General features: G+C 37.2%; 1 protein-coding gene across 1 annotated transcript in view; it reads right to left on the reverse strand.

The window, feature by feature from the left end:
- Positions 1–45: 45 nt before the first annotated feature.
- The window catches only part of LOC123654780 (dual specificity testis-specific protein kinase 2), a 35703-nt gene continuing 11905 nt past the window's right edge, over positions 46–23843 (reverse strand). Inside the window, exons 2-9 of the mRNA XM_045590665.1 lie at positions 13529–13680; positions 6989–7190; positions 5488–5573; positions 2681–2810; positions 2441–2566; positions 2210–2325; positions 613–1408; positions 46–564 (exon numbers count right to left, since the gene is read on the reverse strand). Coding sequence (XP_045446621.1) covers positions 46–564; positions 613–1408; positions 2210–2325; positions 2441–2566; positions 2681–2810; positions 5488–5573; positions 6989–7190; positions 13529–13680 — 2127 coding nt within the window. The remainder of the gene's footprint in view (positions 565–612; positions 1409–2209; positions 2326–2440; positions 2567–2680; positions 2811–5487; positions 5574–6988; positions 7191–13528; positions 13681–23843) is intronic.

Raw genomic sequence — 23843 nt, forward strand, 5'->3', positions numbered from 1 at the left:
TCAGTGGTACATGGAGCTGCGTCGCTCGAACTCGCGCGGGCGCCGTTACGATTTCTTATCGAAGAGCGGCAGTTTCGAACGCACCGCGCCCTCGCAGATCATGAGGCGCTGCGCGGCGCGCGTCCCGCCCGGGGCGCCCGGGGCGCCGCCCGGCGCGCTCGGGGGCGTGCCGCGGTGCTTCACGTCCACGAAGTACTCCTTGCCGAGCATCGTCGGCCCGAACCCACCCACCTTCAGCCGCTGCCCCTTGAACGCGTCGCACCGGAAGTCGGCGCCCTTCCGCTCGAAGTAGTCGACGATCTTCGAGATCTGAGCGGAGCGCACGTGGCGCGGGACGCGGTCGTCGTAGAGGCTGTCGGAGCCCAGCGAGGCGACGTCCTCGGAGCTGTCCGTGTAGACGCTGGAGGTGCGCTTGCAGGCGGCCAGCAGGTGCGCGGGGAAGGCGTGCAGCGCGCGCGCGCCGCAGCCCGCGCGCCCCGCCGCGCAGCAGCAGCGCGCCAGCACGTGCGCCTCGCGCTCCTCCGCCGCGCCCTCGCACAGGAAGGGCGACCAGCCCGCCTCCACCTCCACCTCCGCCTCCGCCTCGGCCTCGGCCTCCGCCTCCGCCTCCACCTCGTCGTCGAGGCTCCGCAGCGAGCTGACGGCGGTGGACAGCGCCGAGTCGTCGGGCGGCGCGGGGCGGCGGCGCAGCAGGCGCTCGTACACCAGCAGGCAGTCGGCGCACACGCGCAGGCGCCGCTCGCCGTCCGGCTCGTCGTCGCGCTCGGCCGCGTCGCGCCGCCACCAGCGGCAGCGCCGGCAGCCCATCAGCGAGCACGGGCACACGGCGTCGAGGCTCGGCGGCGCGCACAGGTCCTCGTTGGCGACCGAGAAGATGCCGCTCTCGCAGGAGGCGCGCCGGCGGAGCTCGACGCTCGAGTCGCTCTTCGGGTAGTCCAGTTTCGGCGGCGGCGCGTCGTCGAAGGGCGCGCGGCGGGCGAAGGTCGGCGAGGGCGGCAGCGAGGCGCAGCGCGGCTCCGGGGGCAGGTCGCGCGGCGGCTCGGGCGGCGCGTCGCCGCTGGAGCAGCGCGGCGGCGAGCGCGCGGGCGCGGGCTCCAGGATCTTGTGCACGCCGCGGAAGGTGTGCAGCGCGCGGCGCGCGGGCGCGGGCGCGGCGTGCGTGTCGCGCAGCAGCATGATGTGCGCCAGGCGCTGCAGGCGCTGCAGGCGCGGCGGCGCGGGCGGGGGCGCGGCCAGCGCGCCGGCCGAGCGGTGCGGCGGCGCGGCGGCCGGCCCGCGCCACGCCCACTCCAGCTCCGACAGCGAGCGCCGGTGCGCGTGCGCGCCGCCCTCGGAGCGCACGCGCTGCGGCCGGCGCCACGCGGACAGCCCGGGGCACGAGCGCGGCCCGGACGAGTCCGCCTCCTCGCTGTGGGACGATAGACTGCGTTTAGGCCGGTGCCTTTGAAAATGGTAAAAAGTAATAAAAAAACGACGCGAGGAACCCCCGGTCGGAACGAAATTCTTTTCGCTTTTTGGTAGACATTTGCTGTACAGTCTTAAATTAATATTAAGTAAGTAATACACAGTAGAATAGAAAAATTTCTAATAAAATATATTTATTTCTATGATTGAAAATGATTTAATTTAATAAGTAAATAGTATATGAAACACACAAAGCTTTACATTGAATAAATAGGTCAATAAAAAAAAACATGGTAAATTTAACACTGAATCATAGAGGATAATTAAGCTAATAACAAACACAAATTAAGGAACTGCATAAATTTTATTTTATGAATTATATATTTTTTTTAATTTAAGAAAAAACATTAATATTCATTATAAAAATAAACAGAAGTTAAGATATATTTAGTCATCATTTTCGATCAAAGTAATAATAATTGGCTTGTGGTAAGTACAATATGACACACATTTGAAATCTAATTTTATACTATAGTGTGTAGTATAAGTGTCGAGAAAAATATTGTTACGCTTTTTCCGATCTCGCTCCCATCCCGCTCTGTGCGTGTACAGCGCGATTAGGAACTTCGATCCAAAAATAGTACAGGTGAAATCCATTACAAAAGTAAAAAAAAACATATTTTTTTTATAATTTCTTACGGATATACACCCTGTCCCAAATTTTTGTTTGATCTCAAAAATTATCAACTCTGCCCTAGTTAAGACAGACAGTTATACTGTGAAGTCGATTCTGTCGAGTACGGACCTGTCGTAAGAGTTGTTGGGCGTGTGACACTCCCACGCGGCGTCGTCGAGGCCCTCCTTCACCTCGGCGAGTTTGCTCACTATCTCCGGGAATAGCGGCCGAGCTTTGGGCTCGTACTGAAATTAATAATTACATAAATTTCTTACTTTTCTCCCTGCAAATATTTTAGGGGTCATTCGTGATTTAAATAGTACGACTTAACGTTATGGGCACTGACTGAAAAACACTTACAATGCAGCAATTGAAAGCGAGCCGAAGAAATTCTGGTACGGTATCTTCGTCGCAAAGCTCGACGAATGCCATGTAGTTGAGGCCGAAATTGTCTGTCCGTGGCAATACATCTGGATCGGCATCCACCTACGAAAAATAAATTATTTTTAGAGAACCTATGCGACGGAAACATGTCATAATAGACCGAAATTTACATAGTTAACTTTATCATAAGGAACATAAATCGGTAAACAAACTCACCCTCGCTATAAGCTGGCACAAAATAATTCCGTACGAGAATATGTCTGAGCGGTTGTCGTACCACCGGCCTCGTAGACACTCTGGTGACATCCACCACGGCGAGCCGACGCTCGGTAACCGATAACCGTTACTGAAATAAAAAAAAACAAATTAGTTTTAAAAGTTGGGTTCCTCCTGGACGAAGCTAATTAATGAAAGATAAATTCACAACAACTCCATACAACTCCCATAAAAATTGGATGAAAGGTTTCAATATACGTTAAGTCATTTGTTTGTTGTTCAGCTCATCAGACGTAGTTGTTATCAAGCACAAACACAAGACACGATCGCAGATATATCATAAGATGACCACTACCGAATCGAATGCTCTTGATTTCAATACACTGGGATTTATCTTACAATATTTACATTTATAGCATCAGTTACATTAAATTTTCTGTGACAGCATATTTGGTTGCGGATTAGTTCATTTATCGAAACCGTTAACACAATAAAGTTTTAGTTGGTTATTTCTAAACCTAATGTTCGGTTAACAGATGCGCTTTGAGCTGGACAGTTTAAAACCAAAGACACGTACCAGATAACGTTCCAGATGTCAAAGTACAGTAAGTAATATAAGACATAGGTTTCACACATTCAAGGTTACTAAAACTAGTGGTCGTCCAGTGGTCGAAATTCGACTATAATAATTTTAAATTATTTATTAGTTTGAACATTATTAAGGTCCTGTTGTCAAAGACTATACTTCTATAATAATAATCAAAAGAGTATATAATATGCGTGTGTGTGTCTAATACATGGTAGTGGGTGTAATGTCTTTTTTTATTGATTTAATGTTTTTTTATGAATAATTAACTGTAATAACTAGCCCGTTAACGTAGTTTGTAGTAGCCCTGCCTTCTGTTCTTAATAGATTATATGTAAATGGCATATTTACAACCTTTTTTGTTGGTTCGAATAATAGTCACGTAGTAAGTGTAATATAGCCGAAATATAGGAAACCCAAAATTATATACAGAAAACAAGGTATCTTTCCCCTAATACGCATAAATCATAATATTATTATAAAATAGACAAGTCTCGTGGTGGAAATGTTCACGCATAAATAAAAGTGAAGGGTAGGTAGGTCTTGTGAAACGGCACCTTGATGAATTGCCTAAACTTGACAAATGACCCGTTCCGCCACATGATATCGGTTTGTGCACGCGAAATGGCGTGACGCGACCCATTCTTACTTGCGTACATGCGTTTAATTATTATCAATGCACTCGGGTTAGCTTCTTCTCTGATTCGAGTATTCTCTGTTAAAGTTTATAGTTGACATTTTTTTAAAAGGGTTATAAGCAAGCATATGGCTCAGCTGATGGTAAGCGGTTATCGACTGCAAAACTAGAAGCATCGCAAGTCACCAACCCTAACCCTCTTCGTCCATTGAAACTTTGGCCACCTTACACACGATAGGAACACATCACTACTTGAGATAATATTACTTGGCTGTGATCATCTTTAAGGTTCAGGCATTTCCCCAGACGGACAGCTACTAATTTTGCGCAAGATATTCTCTGCTGTACTGTACTGTACTGCGGTCACCAACCCGCCTGCCCAGCGTGGTGACTATGGGCAAAACACATGAGTTCACGTTATTTTTGGCGTAAACTTGTGGAGGCCTATGTCCAGCTGTGGACTGTATAGGCTGTAATGATGTAATGATGATGGTGATAATTCTCTGCTGTGCCCTACCTAAACGGAGACTACGAAATATAGAAATTTCGAGAACCATAAAATTGCAATAGTAAAAAGTATAAACTTGAGGGTTTCTTCATAAGGTTTAACTTTTCGATTTTAGAATTAATTTTTTGGAACTGTTGCTGTTATCTAGATTTGTAATTGCTTGCATTTTTAGCCAACCTTCCCAGTACCCGACTTCAATCTGTATAATTCTTACTAGCTGACCCGGCGAACTTCGTATCGCCTAACAGTGACTTTTAAGTATTATCACAAATCTTTTGTATGGTAGTATAGAAAAGTGTTGTTTTTAGACTTTTTCAGAAAATTAATTTTTTTTTTTTTTTTAGAATTTATCGCTCCGTAAGAACCATCCTCGTACTTCAAGGAATATTTTAAAAAAAGAATTAGCGAAATCGGTCCAACCGTCCTCGAGTTTTGCGCTTAGCAACACATTCAGCGACTCATTTTTATATTATAGAAGATAATTTGCTAGCTATTAATCAATTTTACATTTTAAGAAAAATTCAGAAACTGCATCAACAATTACCATATACAATAACTCTCAATAAATATAGAATTCCAATTGCTTGCCAAAAACCTTTATGTAAAACTAAATTTAAACAGAACTATTTCGTATGTCAGTATGCATTAATTTTATAATAAAATAAACAATTTAAATATCTAGCCACAAATTAAAGCAACTTATGTGGTAACTAAACTTCTGCTATCTTTCAATTACTATGAAACGGAAATTTCATTAGAAAGACAAAGTTTATAATGCGTAAAAATTTAAATATTTAGTTTGCTAATTCTCATTTTATGCATTTCTTATTTTAACGGTTCCACATCCTAATTGCAGGGTTTTTTATATAAGTGCTCACTTATTCACTTTTACACAGACACACAGACACACAGACACACAAACACACATGCACAAATCAAATATTTTATACAACAGATATTGATTAACATTGTAAGCCTCGGTGGATGAGCTACCCGGTAATACAGGACACCACCCAGTAGACTCAATCTCACTCAAATAGAGATCAATAAAATATTTAGCATTTATTTTCACTTACATCGGATGAGGTATTCTAGCAGCTAAACCGAAGTCTGCTACGACGGCGGTGTACTCGCCATCTCCAGTCTTTCTTAATAATACATTCTGAAAAAAAAGTTAACAATTATTGATAAAAATAATAATATTGACTAGCCCGTTGGCGCAGTTTGTAGTGACCCTGCTTTCTGCTCCGAGGGTTGTAGGTTCGATTCCCACCCCGAGTCTGGGTCTAATATAAATATTTATTTATATATTATTTTTATTTTATTTTATATATTTATATATGTATTATGTAGCTATACCAGTCGGCTGTTATCTAGAACACAAGCATTAAGTTGCTTACTTTGGGAACAGACGACCGTGTGTGTATTGCGTAGATATTTTTATAAATAAAAAAAATATTTTTTTATTGTTTCTTGCAATGTTTATAAAATGTTAGACCAAATCTTGCAAGCAGGTCATGGTCGGCCGTGAGGAGAATTGGAACGCCGTTTCCTCCTTCTGCAGCCCTGTAATGCTGCGGAAGGAAGCGGCAGAGCGGGAGCGGGAACAGGATCCGAACTTGCTCCCGATTCATCCATGAGGATTCATTGATGGGTTTTACTACCACTAAGTTTATTTTCTTCTATTCAGTGCATTGAAATAAAAGGTTGTTTTTAATTTTTATTTTATTTTATAGTAATTTATATTGGATCTTGCACTTTCGACGTTGTAGCTCCTAAACATAGTAATAAAAGGAAGAGGGTATTCATGCTGTGCTATTATAAAAGGTTTTTTAACCAAGCTGTGGTTGCTTTTGAGGGTGGTAAGTGGTGCAATTGCTCCGGGCTGTGTGCAAAAATGCGAAAAAATAATAGTTTTTTTCAATTTTTCTATTTTCTACAAAAAGTTTTTAGAAATACTAACATGAAGGTTTTTGTCTTGATAGATAGATAATATTAGAGATGTAGGGATTGGAATTATTTTATAAAATATGGTGCTTAAACTTAGGGAAGAGTTCAAGACTAACTGTTGCATAAATATACGTATATTATATAGGAATATACTTAATTTTGAGACTAATACAATTTTATAAGACCAAAATCTCAACTCAAATCAATTTAAAAAATGAGATTTTGTCTTCCATATTTACGATAAATCTAACAGCAAATTGAAAAGACTAACGACAAAAGTTCGACATCAGCGATACGATTCGTAACATTTTGAGAATACTAAACAATTCAAAATGAATATATTATATTCATTTATTGATTGATTCAGTCTAACATTCTACTGCTGAGCCCCCACACCTCTTTCCCCATGTAGGAGAAGGGTCAGAGCTTAATCCACCACGCTGCTCCACTGCGGGTTGGCGGATATATTGCCTACTATGAGTGTCTATGATAGCAGCCTAGACTGAAGACAGAAGATCCAGACCGGAAACGGATATTTGTAATTGCACGCAACGCACACCAGAGCGGTTGTCGTATTATACATTTATTTATAAAGAATTCACTTATCTGTTCTAACGTTACACGTACCTTAGTAGTAAGGTCCCTATGGAAGACTCCTAACGAATGCAGGTACTTCATCCCCTCGGCGACGTCAGTGGCCAAGGAAATTCTCAATGACTGCGGCAACGGCTGCAGCGGCCTCCCGAGGATAAGCTGTTCCAGCGACCCGCCCTCCATGTACTCCGTGAGAGCGTGTAGCTGACCCTCGTGGACGCATGCACCCATAAATCTGAAATTTTAAATAAATAAATAAATAAGTGCTATGTCATAAATCAGTATCCTATCTTAGTTTAGTGGCGCTGTATATCACATAAATATTTTACTATTTTTATAGTAAAATTATATTCTTAAAGGGTAACTGAGGATTATTTCTGATCTAATCAATTTATATGTCAAAGCAGTATTATTAAAAAAATCGCATTACAAAATATTAACAGCTATAAATATTAAAAAAAAAAAGAAAACTAAGCACACCCGTCACTGTCCTTAGTGGTAAAAGTATGCAAGTAGTGTCAAAGTACAAAGCACTTGTATGGCGTGTAACGTAACAAAAATGCAGGGAAGTCAAAAGCAGAAACAACGTTCCACTTGAGACGACATTCGAAACACATTTTGAGGTTCAACGCTTTTGTTTTACAAAACAGTGGGCATGAAATGCTCGGGGGTTGAAACACCTTTGCATTACGAGATGAAACAATGAATAAAAAAAAAAGCTATCGCGAGATATTTTCTATTGACATTGCTTTTCTCTTCAAGATTATGGATTCTCTTCCCGAGTCTAAGTATATTATTTATACTATATAAGTAAGTATTATAAATGTATATGTACATTTATTAAAATAATATATATTTATAAATATAATATCATCAGTTGGCTCTTACCTAAAACACACGCATTAAGGTAACTTTAGGAACAGACGATCATGTGTCATTAAACATATTATATATAAGCCGTGCTCCGCGGATTTACTTGTCGTCATTTATTGAAATATATTTTAAGTTAGAGAAAGTTACAAATCTGTGCAAAATTTCATTAAAATCGGTCCAGTAGTTTCAGATGAGATTAGCCCGAATAAACATCGTGACACAAGATTTTTATATTTACGAGTATAACATATAAGATAAGATAGAAGAAGAAGATCTATATTTTAAAAATTTATATTTATTTCGCAAGTAGAAAAGGCAAGTATCCGTATCAAAAAGAATATTTGCATCTAGGGCAAAGCTTTTTTTTTATATAAATGGGGAAATGCTTGGCTTTGAATATTAAATAAGATGGTTAAAAAAACATAGGGCATCATATAGGCATCTTTCCTCACATGTGCCAAGTATCCCCTGAAGCATTTTTAACGTTAGGCTACTATTCGCCACAGTAGGCAATTATCACTTTTTTAGAGGTCAAATAAAAGAAGATTTACTTAAAATACAAACATTATTTATATTAAGAAATAGGCTATTATAGAAGATCAACAATCTACATTTTGATATAAACTTTGAATACAGAAATATTAAGAACACATCTTTAATAACAGCATATTTGAAAAGTGGTACAACTCTCCGGCTTTTACCCTTGTATTAATTTATACTGTTCAAATCATTCCTGTGTGTCCAGAATTGTGATTTAATTCTACGAATGTTGTACTATAATACAGAAAAGTGTGGTATTATAAGAACAGGTATCAAGAATTATTGGTCAGAAGTAAAATATATTTTTGTGTCAGAAAGTGTTTATTAAGCAACGTTTGATCGTAAAAACGGTAATAAAAATCATTTTACGACTCATGAAAGTGAAACTATCATAAGTGAAGATATTTAGTGTCAACCAAAGCACCGAAAATTGAAGAAGTTAAGCTCAAGACCCGTCTGGTCCAATAATTACTAATATTTGCTACTACTGAACTGAGGTTAACTGCTGAACTTACTTGATTATATTTTACATCAGGCTATCCTTGTCTGGACCAGACCTGGTTCTGATAGAGCTTGCCGGATCTAGCATGCCTCATTCTATCCTGATCCGGTCCAGATGCATGATCTGGTTGAGCCTGACCTTTTTACTAGTCGGGTCTGTATACTACTAAACTTGACATACTGTGAGGTTTCAATTAAAACTACACGTAGCAACAAAAATGAAATCTTAACTGAAAGTCCGTAGACGTACCACTCTTAGGAGAAGGACTCCTTGACTTATTGAAGAAATGTTCGAACTTAATCCAACCCGCTGGTCCATCACAAGTTAGTCAATAATATTTCTATTATGAGTAAATTGCTCTTATGTGTTTTTATTGTTACAATCGAAGCCGAACTATTCATATTATCCAATATCAACAAACTAAGAAAAATGTTATATTTTCCTCGTTTATTTTTTCGTTTAAATTCTACTAATATTGGCTACGTACGTTATATACCCTATCTCAAAAAACGGGCTACCTAACTTCAAAGCGCGTTCAACTAAACAAACTCTTCCAAACAACCAATTTCAAGCTTAGTAACGTTAGTAAAAATTAAAAGCTATAGATATTTAAGTAAAAACGTTAGAAATACACACGAAGACTATCGACGCTGAGTGAAAGTACGAGACCTTCCTAGGAAGTCAGCTGGAGGCACACGGATGTTTTTACTAGTGGAGCTGTTTGAGTTCGGCCGTCTTCGTCTCCCTAACTTTTATATAACGTAACCGTACCACAACAATGCATTATGCAATTCCGCGAGTACCTACATACAATGAAAACGTTATTTTATTTAACAGTTATACTCAACTGACTTTGCGGTTGTAACTGTTTTATAATATTTAATAGGTTCAAATCGATTCGTTCGTTTCGATACGATATAATTGGCTGATGAATTGACGGTATCTAGTGCGACGAAATTTAATTTTTGATTATGTTAGAAAGCCACTTTCAGGCTATAAAAATGCTACTATTACGGTAAAGCATAGAAGCGAGTGTTATCATGCAATTTTTGACCTAGACTATGCATATTAATTCAAAATATAAGAGGTCCAAAAACACGACACAAATATACCTAAGTCACAATGGCGTCAAACTTATAACACCCATCTTTTGCGTGTAAGTTTTGCGTAAGTAAACGTTTGTTAATTATAATTATTCATAATAAAGAAACAGCTCTTTCGGAGGACGGTCCTCCCGTGGCTATGCTTGCTGGAAATATCCGAAACGTCGAGCGTCTAAAAAAACCTAATAAAGCGCGATGAATTCTGAAAAAGTTGTTTTATTATAATTAATGAAATTCAGGTAAATATTAGAAAACAATACGTTTCTTAAGTTTGTATAGTCCGTTTTTTTTTTATATCCCACTAGGTCTACAAACGAGCGTACGGCTCACCTGATGGTAAGAGATTACCGTAGCTTATAGACGCCTGCAACACCAGAAACATCGCAAGCGCGTTGCCGACCCAATCCCCAATCCCCCCGGAGCTCTGGTCACCTTACTCATCAACAGGAACACAATACTGCTTGAAAACAGTATTATTTAGCTGTGATCTTCTGTAAGGTCGAGGTACTACCCCAGTCGGGCTGCTCCATATTTTGAGCAGGAAATTCCTGCTGTGTCCTACCTCAGTTAGTCCGTATGGTAATATAAATATTTTCACTTATTTTTTTTTTTTTTTACTTTCATTTCCTTTCATTTCTTTAACGGATTTTACCCACAAGCAGACTAGTCTAAGATTAAACATTTCCTATTCTAAAGAAATGTAAAAATGAGAGCTCATCTTTTATCACAGTTGAATTGCATTCATGCACCGCTGAGATGATGTAACGGTCTGAAACGTTCATTCTGTTTGTTGAGTTGCGTTGCATCAACGTTATCTTAAAATACTACTCTTATAAAACTGTTATATTAACTAGTAGGCCGCATTTTGTTACCGCTTTTTTATACTTAGCACGATAAGATTTTATTCACATCTATATATTAATACATGAAGCAATAACTTTGTAACCCTTTTTACGAAAATTGTGCGGACGAAGTAGTATGAAATTTTGTACACTTATAGTTTATATAGAAAATGAGTGCAGAATGCTAATATTTTTTTAAAATGATGCATAAAAATATATTAAATCAATAAAAAAAAAACATTACAAACACTACCATGTATTTGACACACACACGCATATTATACTTTTTTGTTGATTGTCAGTCTGTAGTCAAATTGAAAAATTAAAAAAAAAAGGTTCTTTATTTTCATTATTCTCTTTAATTTAATTTTTTAATTGTGGTCGAATTTCAACCTCTGGGGGACCATTAGTTACAATAATTCTGAATAATATACTGTTAAAATAGTACTGTAAAATAAATACTGTAAAAATTACAAAACTAAACAAACATCGATTTCCATACTTTTTACTATCCTGTTATATCGTCTATATTTAGTTTACTTTAAAATAAATAAAAAGGTATAAAATTATACAAAATTGTCACGATTCAGCCTGTAACGCCCCACTGCCCGAATGCTGGGCATAACTTTAACGTGCTTTTCGAGGGATGGTGAGTAGACTCACAAGGACAGACATTCAAACCGGAAACAAATATTTGTACACGTACAAATATTCATTCCGAGCGGAAATCGTACCCGCAAACCGCCGGTGTTAAGGCGCCTACATGCACCACTACACCAGGGCAGTTGTTCTCGAAAATATTATTAAACAAAATTTAAAGAGAAGAGTAGCGAAAACTAGAAGTTCTTTCTGTTTTTAAATTCGGTTACAAATAATTAGGTACAAGCATTTTAAACAGTCTAAAAAAACTTTTTAAAGCTCTTATTTGAATCCTTATTGTTGAAATATACGGTCTAAAAGATTTGAATATGTACAAAAGAGGCAGGTAAGGAGGCAGCATGGTATAGAGGCAGGTATGGAACCTTCGCTATTGCCTCTTTATAACCGTTGTAATAAAATACAATGAAAAACATTTAAGATATTCTAAAATATAACGACACACACATTTCACAGTAATTACTTAATTCTTTAAATAGCATCAATACAAAAAGAAACTAAGAAATGTCGACGAAAGCCAAGAATATAGACGATGAGAATAATATTATCCAACAGTCGCATAAGAGGTGCATTGTTTTTATTATATGATTCGAGATAAGCGAGCAGGAAATGAACTGAAACGACGCCATTGTTCGGTATTTTGTTGGTATTTCGTAACTTGTTACGTCGTCTCGTTTACAGGAGGCTTCGCGTACTGACCCGGCCGGTGAGAGCACGCCTGCTAGAAGTCGTTCCTTGTTTACTTTATATGTAGGCTGGATACAAGCGAGACGCGTTACATTAGGCACGTGCCAAGTCACACCACATTTCTAAACTATAGGTATAAAAACAGTCTGATAGTATAGCATAGCAGTATGTTAAGTTCAGAAATATATCTGAAATATTCCTCAAATAAAAAAAGTTAAGTAATCATTCTAAAGATACACCTAAGGTAATGTCAGAGTACTGTGTGATGAAAACAATTATCCCTATGTCTTGGCAATCTTTTTAAAGCAAATTAGTAATTGTCATTATAAATCTTACGAGACATTGCAAACTGAACACTGTATTCAAAATAACACTGTCTTAAAAATAACAATTGAAATCCAGGTACATTTTAAAATTAAATATTTCGAACTGTTCATAATAATTACACTAGCACACCTTCAAAATAAACGCATTGTTATCTTACACGCGCATGTACCTTATTTACATGTTCCTTATTTACATTATATTTCATCACACAAGTAAATACACTCTGCAGTAATTTGTTCAAGTTACAACCGCTGTCATAACTTACGGACATTGATAAATAGCACGATTCTCTCCGTAATACAAATAATGAATTTCATTTCCACAAAGTGCCTAAATATGTCCGACTGTTCGGGATCGTCACGAGGTATATAATTATTAAACTATTGGTATTAATAAAGGTTATTATCCAACTGCAAATTCCGAATCTACTCATACTCTATAAGGATGTATGATATACTAGCTTTTACCCGCGGCTTCGCTCGCATTGATTTATATAAAAATTATCCTATGTTACTTCTAATACCCCCAAGAATATGTGTACAAAGTTTCATGGTGATCGGTTAAGTAGTTTTCGCGTGAAAGCGTAACAAACTTACATTCACATTGATAATATTAGTAGGGATGATACATGTATATCCTCGAAGAACACACTTCAGCAGTGTATCGTACAAAGCCTTTTTCAGTACCAGTAATGGGTACACAGTTGCTGTTAGGATGATTTCACAAATTATGTTATGGTATGTGAGACAGGGGTTCGAGTTCGTTAAACGATAAATAAATAAAGGTACCGATATTGGCACGGAAACGTTCGTGCAATCACGATACTGTTATCTTTGCGTTGTTAATATTACCGGTTTCGAGTGATTTGGTTGTGTATGTACTTTTATTTTGAAAAAAAAAAAACAATAAAATTGTTATTTTTCAAAGTTATCGTCCAACGGTTGCCTGGTTGCTTTATGTGATAAGGCCGCCTTTTGGACTTTTCTGTTTTTGTAATTTAACTGGAGTTAATTCGGTTTGTGCTGTCAATGACATAACTCACCCAAGGATGTAGGGATGTTTCAACTTGTTCATGAGCTGAACCTCCCGTAGCATGTTGGGACGGTTCGCCCTCTGCTGATTCATTTTCAGAACCATCACTTTGCCTGAAGTCTTGTGGGTCACCTGAAAGAAAGAAGAGATATCTGTTAAACACTATACTTTAAATGGCCCAGTGCACGAATTGAGCATAGGTGGTCAATTGACAATTTTAGTTTACATGCCCCTTTTTTGTTAAATTTTGTATTCGATGATAAAGAAAAATATCCTGAAAATCTACTTTATCTAAAGATAGTTTGACAAATATTCACCAATCTTTATTTGAGCAGCGCAGCGTGGCGGAATTGGTCTAATCTTTCTCCTTTATATGAGAATTGGCTTGTCTAGCAAAACATTTACAGCCTAAAGCATTTATACCAAAGTGAAACCTTTAATCTATATACATGTTGCAGTCAGAACTCTTAACCAGTCAAAAGTACTATTGACTAGCGAAATCAGTCAAAAGTACTTTTGACTGGACAAGTTGGTCAAAAGTGGTTTTGACTGAAAATTATTGGTTATTAGTACTTTTGACTGCAAATTCGCGGTTAAAAATACTTTTGACTGACGCTCTCCGTCAAAAGTAGTTTTAACTGCAAAAAAGCGTCAGTCAAAAGCAATAGTGCAACTCGTTAGATGTGAATAAATTTAGTCAAATGATCCTGATAAACCATAATAAATTTATGCCTGAGATCTTCTTGCGACTGTATGTCAATCAGATCGACTTGGCAGCGGCTGTTCATTTCAGTGTGCAGGATCGGTTTCTAAACCTGACCTATCCTTTTCTTGCTTTTCTTCCTATGGCATACTTCGCACATTGATAAATATATATTAATAATTTCTTTTGTAACATTAGCGTACTTTTTTGCCGTTTCATTCTGAAGTCTATCGCGACCACCATGCCCTATAGAAAGAAATATGAGCAGCATCAATAATGTCGTAGATTTCCTCAGCCGGCAAAAATATTTGACAGGTTCTGTGTTTGTAACTAATTTTTTATACCACAAACTTCAATGTGTTAAAGCGTTGTAGTCTACTGTACTGTAATGGTGTTTCCTTTTCAATAAATTTCGCGTCTTCCACATCCATTGCAAACTTTTCAAATTTTTCTTTTGTCACCACATTGAAATGACTATCTTTCATATCTTCCATCGCTAAAATTCTTTGCAAAAAGCCTTCTTTCTTTTCGTAGTCACTCATTTTTGTTCTAATATCAGACGTTCTCCACTAATAATGAGTAATATAAAAGTTTATATGTGCGTTTGTCGTTATTTTTATCGACCACCTTCACTTTTTAAGAGTTTGGACTGATACAACCAGTCAAAACTACTTTTGACGGAATCATTTAGTCAAAAGTACTTTTAACCAGCTCCATTGGGCAAAAGTACTTTTAACTGTTATTTTAGTCAAAAGTATTATTGACTAAAGCAAACGGTCAAAAGTACTTCTGACTGATTTTGCTAGTCAATAGTGCTTTTGACTAGTTAAGAGTTTTGACTGCAACATACATATATAAATGAATGTTTATCTGTATGTTCTTTATAGAATCGTATACTATGCATTTGATGATGTCATGATCTTCAGCAATGTGTTGTGCATGAGCCCACAAAGGTTTCTGAGTTGGTATGACCAAATAAATTAATAAAAAAAGGCGTAGCAACGCGCGCAGGGATCAGCTAGTCTTTGATACATTATTAAAATTGCAAAGGGAAGAAATTAAAAAAAAAAATCACTTCAGTTTTCAATATGAAATAAAAATAAACAAAATTAAAAATAATAATTTTCAGATACACAAAGGAATTTAAATTGGACGAAACATTCTACGTTTCATCGTTCAGTTCTCGGTATCACGATATGGTATTACGAGCGTTGTAGGTGATTGAAGGTCAATGTCGAAATAATGAACGTGTCAACAGCGTTACAAAACATACCGAACGTAAATTTATTAATAGCATACACTACTTGTTAGGTTTTATATACCTTTGATAAATCTAAATATATAAATTACGCGTCACATTGTTTGGCCGCGATGGACTCGCTAAACTATTAACCGATTTTAATCAAATTTGCACAAATTGCAGTTTGTACCAACTTGAAAGATAGGCTATATGTTATTTTGATATAATATGTAATTATTATATGTAGAAAAAAAACTAAGGTAGTATGAAGTTCGTTAGGTATTAGGCTAGTATTACTATACATAATTATATTACTATCTTCTAATATATAAAATTCCCGTGTTGCGGTGTTTGTAGTTAAACTGCTCCGAAACGGCTTGACCGATTCTCATGAAATTTTATGTGCATATTGGGTAGGTCTGAGAATCGAACAACATCTATTTTCATACCCCTAAGTTTACAGGGGGGGGGGGGGGATTAAGGGGTCAATTAAGGGGTGGGTCAGCTAGACACAATAACACAACACATACAAATCAATATACATTGATTTGTTTTCATTCGATATATTTAAAAGAAACGGAACTGAATCAGTCAATTCCTAATAAATAAATTAAGAAACTACTGGACTTATTTTAAAAGCAGTTTCATCAGGATAATGTTACGTTACCTCTGAGGGACATAGGCTATATTTTCAAGGGAGTATACTGTTGAGCCAAAATCGTCTAACTCACGTAAGCGTAGCCGCGCCCGGAAAACTATTCATTTATTAACCTATTTTTTGAATAAACGCTCTTTAAAAATGTTTTATAAGATAAATTGTAATGTTCGCTGACTTCCAAGTAATGTTCGGGAGAATGTAAATGAATAAAGAAAGCTCGTTTCGACTTCCGATTAAATGTTATGAACATGTTTATATGCAAATATTTATTCTCGGAAGTCTTCGTGATTAGATTATCAGCTTAAGCGTAACTATGAAAAATTCCAACTTCTAAGAAACAGAAAAATTATAACATTAGATAGATAAGAAAGCATACCTAATAGGTATTGCTACAAACATTGTAAGTACATTATGTTTTATAAGAGCAGCTACTAAAAAAAAGTTATGTCACGCAGATAGTCAAATTTAATTTGCATTTATAATTAACTAGCGAGCCGCCCAGGCTTCGGACAGGTACATTTCTCATACTAAACATAAAATATGAAATAAATATTTGCAACGTAAGCGCAAAAATATATGTTTATTTACGACATCATATTGGAAACCTCTACAACTATCAGTGTTCCTCTACTATATTATGCATGTATTATACATCCTTACTATCCTCTATCCACGTATTATATATCCTACTACTTTCTTCTGGTATCACTCTATTTACTAAAGAAAATTGCATCAAAATCTGTTGCGTGGTTTTAAAGATCTAAGCATACAGACAGCGGGAAGCGACTTTGTTTTACTTACTTTTTGATAAGAATTAAAAAATATTCGTCAAAATTATATTTTTTGTCATTAAAATTATCTCAAACATCCTTGGACCAAAAACTTTCAATTACAATAACACATTAAATAAACATAACTGTAAGGCGATAGTTGATGCCTCGATCCAATATACGTCGAATTTATTTTTTTGATAGAATTGGAAATTTTAAATAGAAAAACATTAAATGAGCAGTTATCTTCCATACCTATATTATCTGCTCTAAATATGTATCGCTCAATCATTGTCTACATTTAAGTTCACTACATTTCTTAATTTTATTCGCTCTCAAACGCCATCTTTCGGGTCTGTAGATAAACGTCTGTACAATCGTCTCCCTGTTTTTCCGGCTCCATTCAAAGCTGAAGTTGTCTGGAGGTCTACTAAAATATATATATTATAAATAACCGGTATCAATACACAATCAATAGTAATCATATCTTTAAGACAAGATTCTAAAGATAACATCGTATATTTGTCTGGTTTCTTCTAGATATTTCTCAGAGTATCTCGCTCAAATGCACTGGGAAAGTGATTAATAGCGTGTAGTACGCGACCGCCAGGTCTTACGAAATGATAGCGAGCTCCAAGTGGGACCGTAACAGTATTCCACGCCCACGAACCTCATAACGTTGCATCAATACGTGCATAGTAATGCAACTAATAAGTTGGGCTTGAAAAATAGAAATGGAAATTTTGACTGCCTTATTCCTATGTAGCCTATTTATTGAGTAATTTCAAAGAATATTCAAATATGTATATAACAACATTGTAAATATCAGCAGCTCTTTAACGCTTTATTCATTCCCTTAATTTTTATCTCTACCATTCTAATATGCTTTTTTGGAGTCTGAAGACAAGCGTTGTGAGTGGCGCAAGTTGTTAGTATTTCTCCTTCAAAATATTTTCAATTTAATCAACACTAGCAAACATCGAATTTGTTTCAGTTTATTACCAAAAACTATTTTTTTTAATTTTGTAAATTTACCAAAATATTTTTAGTACTTAAATGAAAAGACAGCATATGGTATTAGAGTACAAAATAATTTCAGTAAAAATGATAATTTTTTGCTTATTGATCACTAAATAACCATAACAGTAAATTGAAAATAAAACATCGACCTCGTAACTTAAACAAATATTTAAAAATCACGGCCAATTTACTTAACCATATTTGAAATATATTTAGACAAGCTACAAACGATGACTTGACAGAGCTAAATAATTAAATATTTTTTAAAACGTTACTCTCGAGATTGACCAATACGTATTAAAATTAAAAAGGTTCGCATTAAATAGTATACTGAACAACGTTATGAGGCTGTAAAAACATCACTTTAGGGCTTATATAGGTTGAACAGTAACTAACAAAGATTTTGACCAAAATCATGATTCTGTGTTATGCTATTTCTGTCCATGTGTCTGGAATCATTAGACGCTACCGAAGTATTTCCGTATAAATACTAGAGGTCTATATCGTCCGCTCCGTGAGATAAACCCTATTTAATTAAAGCAAATAAAGCTGTACCAAAGGTCACCTAGACCATTTATAAACTTAGAACAATTCTAACTTTTGATCAAATTGAATTGTCAAGAAAAGAATAAAAATTGCTGGGATGATTAAGACATTTTTCTGCGAAATTCAGACAACACAAGATGCTTCTAATGTTTAAATAAAAAAGTCAACGACCCAATAAGTTGTTAAGCTCTTCTCGACGTACCTGCGAGTTCGAGTGATCACTTGACACGTTTTGAAACGAAACGCCATTGTCTTGAGCGCTGAGAACTATTGAACTTTAAACCAATTAGATGACCGATATGGGTCACTGGGTTGGTATTGTAAACGATTTTATCTATTCGTCCCATCTTGTAACGTATTTCTAACTAATCATTAGTAGGGCTTTTATTCGCAATGTTTAAAATTGGATAAAAAAGATTCCTATTTTTTAGAATGGCGATTCGAAAGTACTTTTGAAGCCTATTTGAATAAAGTTGTTTTTGATTTTTTGAGTACATTAAGTAAATGTTTTATCAGTTGTAGGAAAAGTTTATAGTTAGCACATAAGTAGCTGACATGTCATCAAAGACTTTAACAGTAGAAGGCCCTTAGGGCGTGATTCGACAAAAACAATAAACAAAAGTTTTTAGTTTCACAGGTAGCGAGTAGAAATATTTCATCATTATAGCCTATACAGTCCACTGCTGGACATAGGCCTCCACAAGTTTACGCCAAAAATAACGTGAACTCATGTGTTTTGCCCATAGTCACCACGCTGGGTAGGCGGGTTGGTGACCGCAGTACTGGCTTTGTCGCACCGAAGACGCTGCTGCCCGTCTTCGGCCTGTGTATTTCAAAGCCAGCAGTTGGATGGTTATCCCGCCATCGGTCGGCTTCTTAAGTTCCAAGGTGGTTGTGGAACCTTGTTATCCCTTAGTCGCCTCTTACGACACCCACGGGAAGAGAGGGGATGGCTAAATTCTTTAGTGCCGTAGCCACACAGCAGTAGAAATATTTAACAAAGTAAAATTTGGCGGGGAAACAAAAACATATAAAAAACTTCTATAAAACTTTATTATTTGTATATATATTTCGTATATACTTATCTTCGTTTCTAAAGTTTACTATCAAAGGCAAACGCGAGGTGGGAAAATGACTTTGGAATGATATTTTATTTATATTCTCTTGGATTTTGATTCCATTCTATTGACAAACACTTTTTACATAGCAAACGAGAAATAACAAATATGAGTTTCCATTAAATGTTTGCAAAGTGAGAGGAGTCAAACGGTATAAAGAAGTAGGAGAAAAAGAGGGCGTAAAAAAGGGGCAGGGAAGATGATAGCTTATGCTCTCTGCCTTACAAAAAATAGGTACAATAGCCACTTCAGGCAAATCTCTTCATATATTTTATAACAATATTTTTTCCAAACCAACATTAAGATAACATTATAAGCACAGTAGTCAGTAAATAAAAAGAAAAACTGTATTTATTTAAATTCAACTCTTTCACAGCTTTTATGTGAGTTGCAGTTATCAGATTAAGAATGTGTGGAATGTCATAAGTATTAACAAATAAAGATTCAACGTCAGAAATAAAGTCGACGGTCATGAGCTGATAAGATAAGAATTCAGCGTACCTAGCGAGGATCGCCTATCTAGTTTTCTTCTTGTTGTATTAATTTATTATAAAGCATTGAATAATATCATGCAACAATATTATTGTTGCAACAGTTGCTGGTTTTGTACAATCGAAGTTTTGTATCTGTATTTTGGCGTATCCATACAAACCTTTTATAATAAAATAATAATCAAACCTTATGTGACTGTATCAATAGGCTTTTACCTAAAACAAAGGCATTAAGTTGCTTACTTAAGGAACCCTAATGTTTAAGTAAGTAACCTGGCGATCTTTGTACAGCGATATTTTTTTCTTGAATATATAGGTTTCTTTCTTTTATACGAACCTTGCTCTGCCAGTAACAAACACAAAACAAATATTATCCAATTTTGTCGTACAGTCGTTGAGAAGTTATGCAGCGTATACAACTATACATGTCGGCGATTCATTTTTATTTACATAGATAGATAATTGAAAATACCCATTCTATCATGATCATCATTTCAGCCTAATACAGTCCACTGCTGGACATAGGCCTCCACAAGTTGGCGCCAAAAATGCAGTGTGAACTCTCATGTGTTTTGCCTATAGTCACCACGCTGGGCAGGCGGGTCGGTGACCTCAGGGCTAGCTTTGTCGCACCGAAGACGCTGCTGCTCGTCTTCGGCCTGTGTATTTCAAAGCCAGCAGTTGGATGGTTATCCCGCCATCGGTCGGTTTCTTAAGTTCCAAGGTGGTAGTGGAACCTTGTTATCCCTTAGTTGCCTCTTACAACACCCACGGGAAGCGAGGGGGTGGCTATATTCTTACTGACGCAACCAGACAGCATAGCGTGATGCTTTTTACCGATCAATAAAATTTAGAAAGGTTTATTATCGACGGATATTTATAAATTCTGTAATATCTATAGCTAGACGTTCTACTTCTTATGTCCATAACAAGTTTTGATATTGTGATTCGCCAGTCAGTCAGTCAGATCAGCCTATTCCAGTCCACTGCTGGACATAGGCCTCCCAAAGTTCGCGCTACACATCCCGGTTTTCCGCAATCCTTTTTTTTACCTGGGGAAAACTCGTCATGGATACCCTCCAGCGCGGGGGCGCCAGAGGGTTATGTCAGACTCCTACTGACTATAACCCACCACATGTGAGCAGTCGTCCGCCTGGGTGGGGCGAGATGGGCCAGCCTACACCGGCAATCTTACGTAGATTGTCGGTCTAACAGACCGGAGGACGTCCCAGTGATACGTTGTGATTCGTGTTTCATAGTTATTCAGGGTATAACATACCATGACTGGGAATTCTACTCATATGGATCGTATTTAACACCCTTATGCTATTCTTTTTAATTCCATCGTTCTAATTTGGAGTTATTTATTTTTTAATTATTCGAGAGCTTCATAATTTAATTATTTAGTGTTGTGTGTTGAGTATAAATAGTTCGTATTCATATTCATAGGTGATGCAGATGTCCATATAGTAGTGTAGGCGTTTGGGACGCGTGTTTCCGGACCAACGACACTTCATTCCGGGGCCGTTGATTACGGAACATATAATTATTCAACGCCACTGACATTCGTTATAAGCATTACAATAATGTCATGTCATAATATTATGTTATTTGAATTGACTGCAATAATATCAAGACTAGCTTATTAAGTTTATATGAACTTGATCATTACAAATATCTTCTTGATGAACCGTTATTATCACTCGACATTGATTGAGTTATTTTCATTATTTACTCGCTCTGGCTCGCATCGTTGCTGCAAGACGTTTCTCGTTCAAAGCATATAAATAAGGATTTCGTCGATATTGTTATTTGTCATGTACCATAAAAAAACGAGCCAAGTGCGAGTTGGACTTGCGCACCAAGGGTTCCGTACAAACAAAATTATTAAAAATATTTTTATTATATGATGTAACTGTGCTGTGTGGCTACGGCACTAAAGAATTTAGCCACCCGTCTTCCCGTGGGTGTCGTAAGAGGCGACTAAGGGATAAGAAGGTTCCACAACCACCTTAGAACTTAAGAAGCCGACCGATGGCGGGATAACCATCCAACTGCTGGCTTTGAAATACACAGGCCGAAGACGGGCAGCAGCGTCTTCGGTGCGACAAAGCCAGTACTGCGGTCACCAACCCGCCTGCCCAGCGTGGTGACTATGGGCAAAACACATGAGTTCACGTTATTTTTGGCGTAAACTTGTGGAGGCCTACGTCCAGCAGTGGACATAGGCTGTAATGATGATATGATGTAACTAAAAATTATGCTTTTCGCAATTTTTCCTTTGTCTGCGCTATAAGACGTTGCATTGTACTACATTTCAAGATTCTGAGTTCACGGGAAGATCCTGTAGGTTTTGATCCCCTTGCGAGTGTCGAAGTTCTAAGGGAGAGTAGACCTGAGTATTTATTATAAATTTCAGCTTGATACCTCGACGCGTTCCTGAAAAAAGGGTCTTAACAGACAGACGGACAACAAAGTGATCGCATAAGGGTTCCGTTTTTTCTTTTTGAGGTACGGAGCCCTAAAGATGCATTTTCATATGTAACTATAAAGCTAGTTTTTTTTTTTTTTTTTTTATTTATTGGAACCACAAACAAGTTTACAATAGACATTAACATTAAATGTAAGTATTACAATTTAAGTTATTGCAAACTCAACACTGATGGTCACATTGAACATAATCAAATTGCAAATGGTGAACCTGTCTTACAATTCATTGTTTCTATAATTGAATTTGATAAGTCTTAATCAAAATATATAATACATATGTACTCACATATAGATATAGACTATAAAATATATATACATATACATAATATATATATATACACCCACATACCTAAACATATACAAATACACTAATATAGTAGTTTTAAATATTCTTTTATATACATACATATTTTCTTCAACATAGGTATATTATGCGTGTAAGTGACTTGTGCGTTAAGGTTGTCCATTCAGAATATTAATAATCTGGCTCGTATATGCATCATTACAATTGGCAAAAATGTCTAATGTATAAAATTTACTATTATATGTATCAAACATTCGATTTAACGGGGAACGGATACCTGCATTCGTACGAGATCGCTTCACTGCAAAAAATTGGTAACGGCGGGATGGTCGCAAATGAGCGCGAGAAGGCACAGAATATCTAATTTTGCTTACAATGTCCATGCAATCATACTTATTATTACAAAGATCGTAAAGCAACATAGCTTCTAGTTGCAGTCGTCTAGATTTCAAGTCGAGCAGTTTGTAGTTCCTTAAAAGCGACTCATAAGGTATACGTTTACGACAATATTTGTAATTCATGTGACGTAAGAATTTTTTCTGTACCCTCTCTAAACTTTTCTCATATTTAATGTATAATGGATTCCAGATAGCAACGGCATATTCAAGTTGCGGCCTTATTAAGGACTTAAAAAGATACACGAGTGTGGATGGTTGTCTAAATTCAGTAGAGGACCGCATGACAAAGTTGTACATTTGAAAGGCTTTACTAATAATGTTATCTATGTGAGCGTCAAAGTGCAGCTTGTTGTCTAACGTTACACCTAGGTCTCTTATATTTTGTACTTTAACAATATCTGTGTCACAGAGGGAATACGTGAAACTGCTTATCGTTTTTCTCTTAGTAAAGCTTATGCTTTTGCATTTATTGAGGCTAAGCTCCAATTTATTTTCATAGCAGTAGGTGGTGAATCTATCCAAATCTTCCTGAAGCAACTCGTGGTCTTGGTAAATGTTTATTTTTCGATATATTTTTAAATCATCAG

This window comes from Melitaea cinxia, chromosome 6 (assembly GCF_905220565.1).
Source record: "Melitaea cinxia chromosome 6, ilMelCinx1.1, whole genome shotgun sequence".
Taxonomy (NCBI): Eukaryota; Metazoa; Arthropoda; class Insecta; order Lepidoptera; family Nymphalidae; genus Melitaea; species Melitaea cinxia.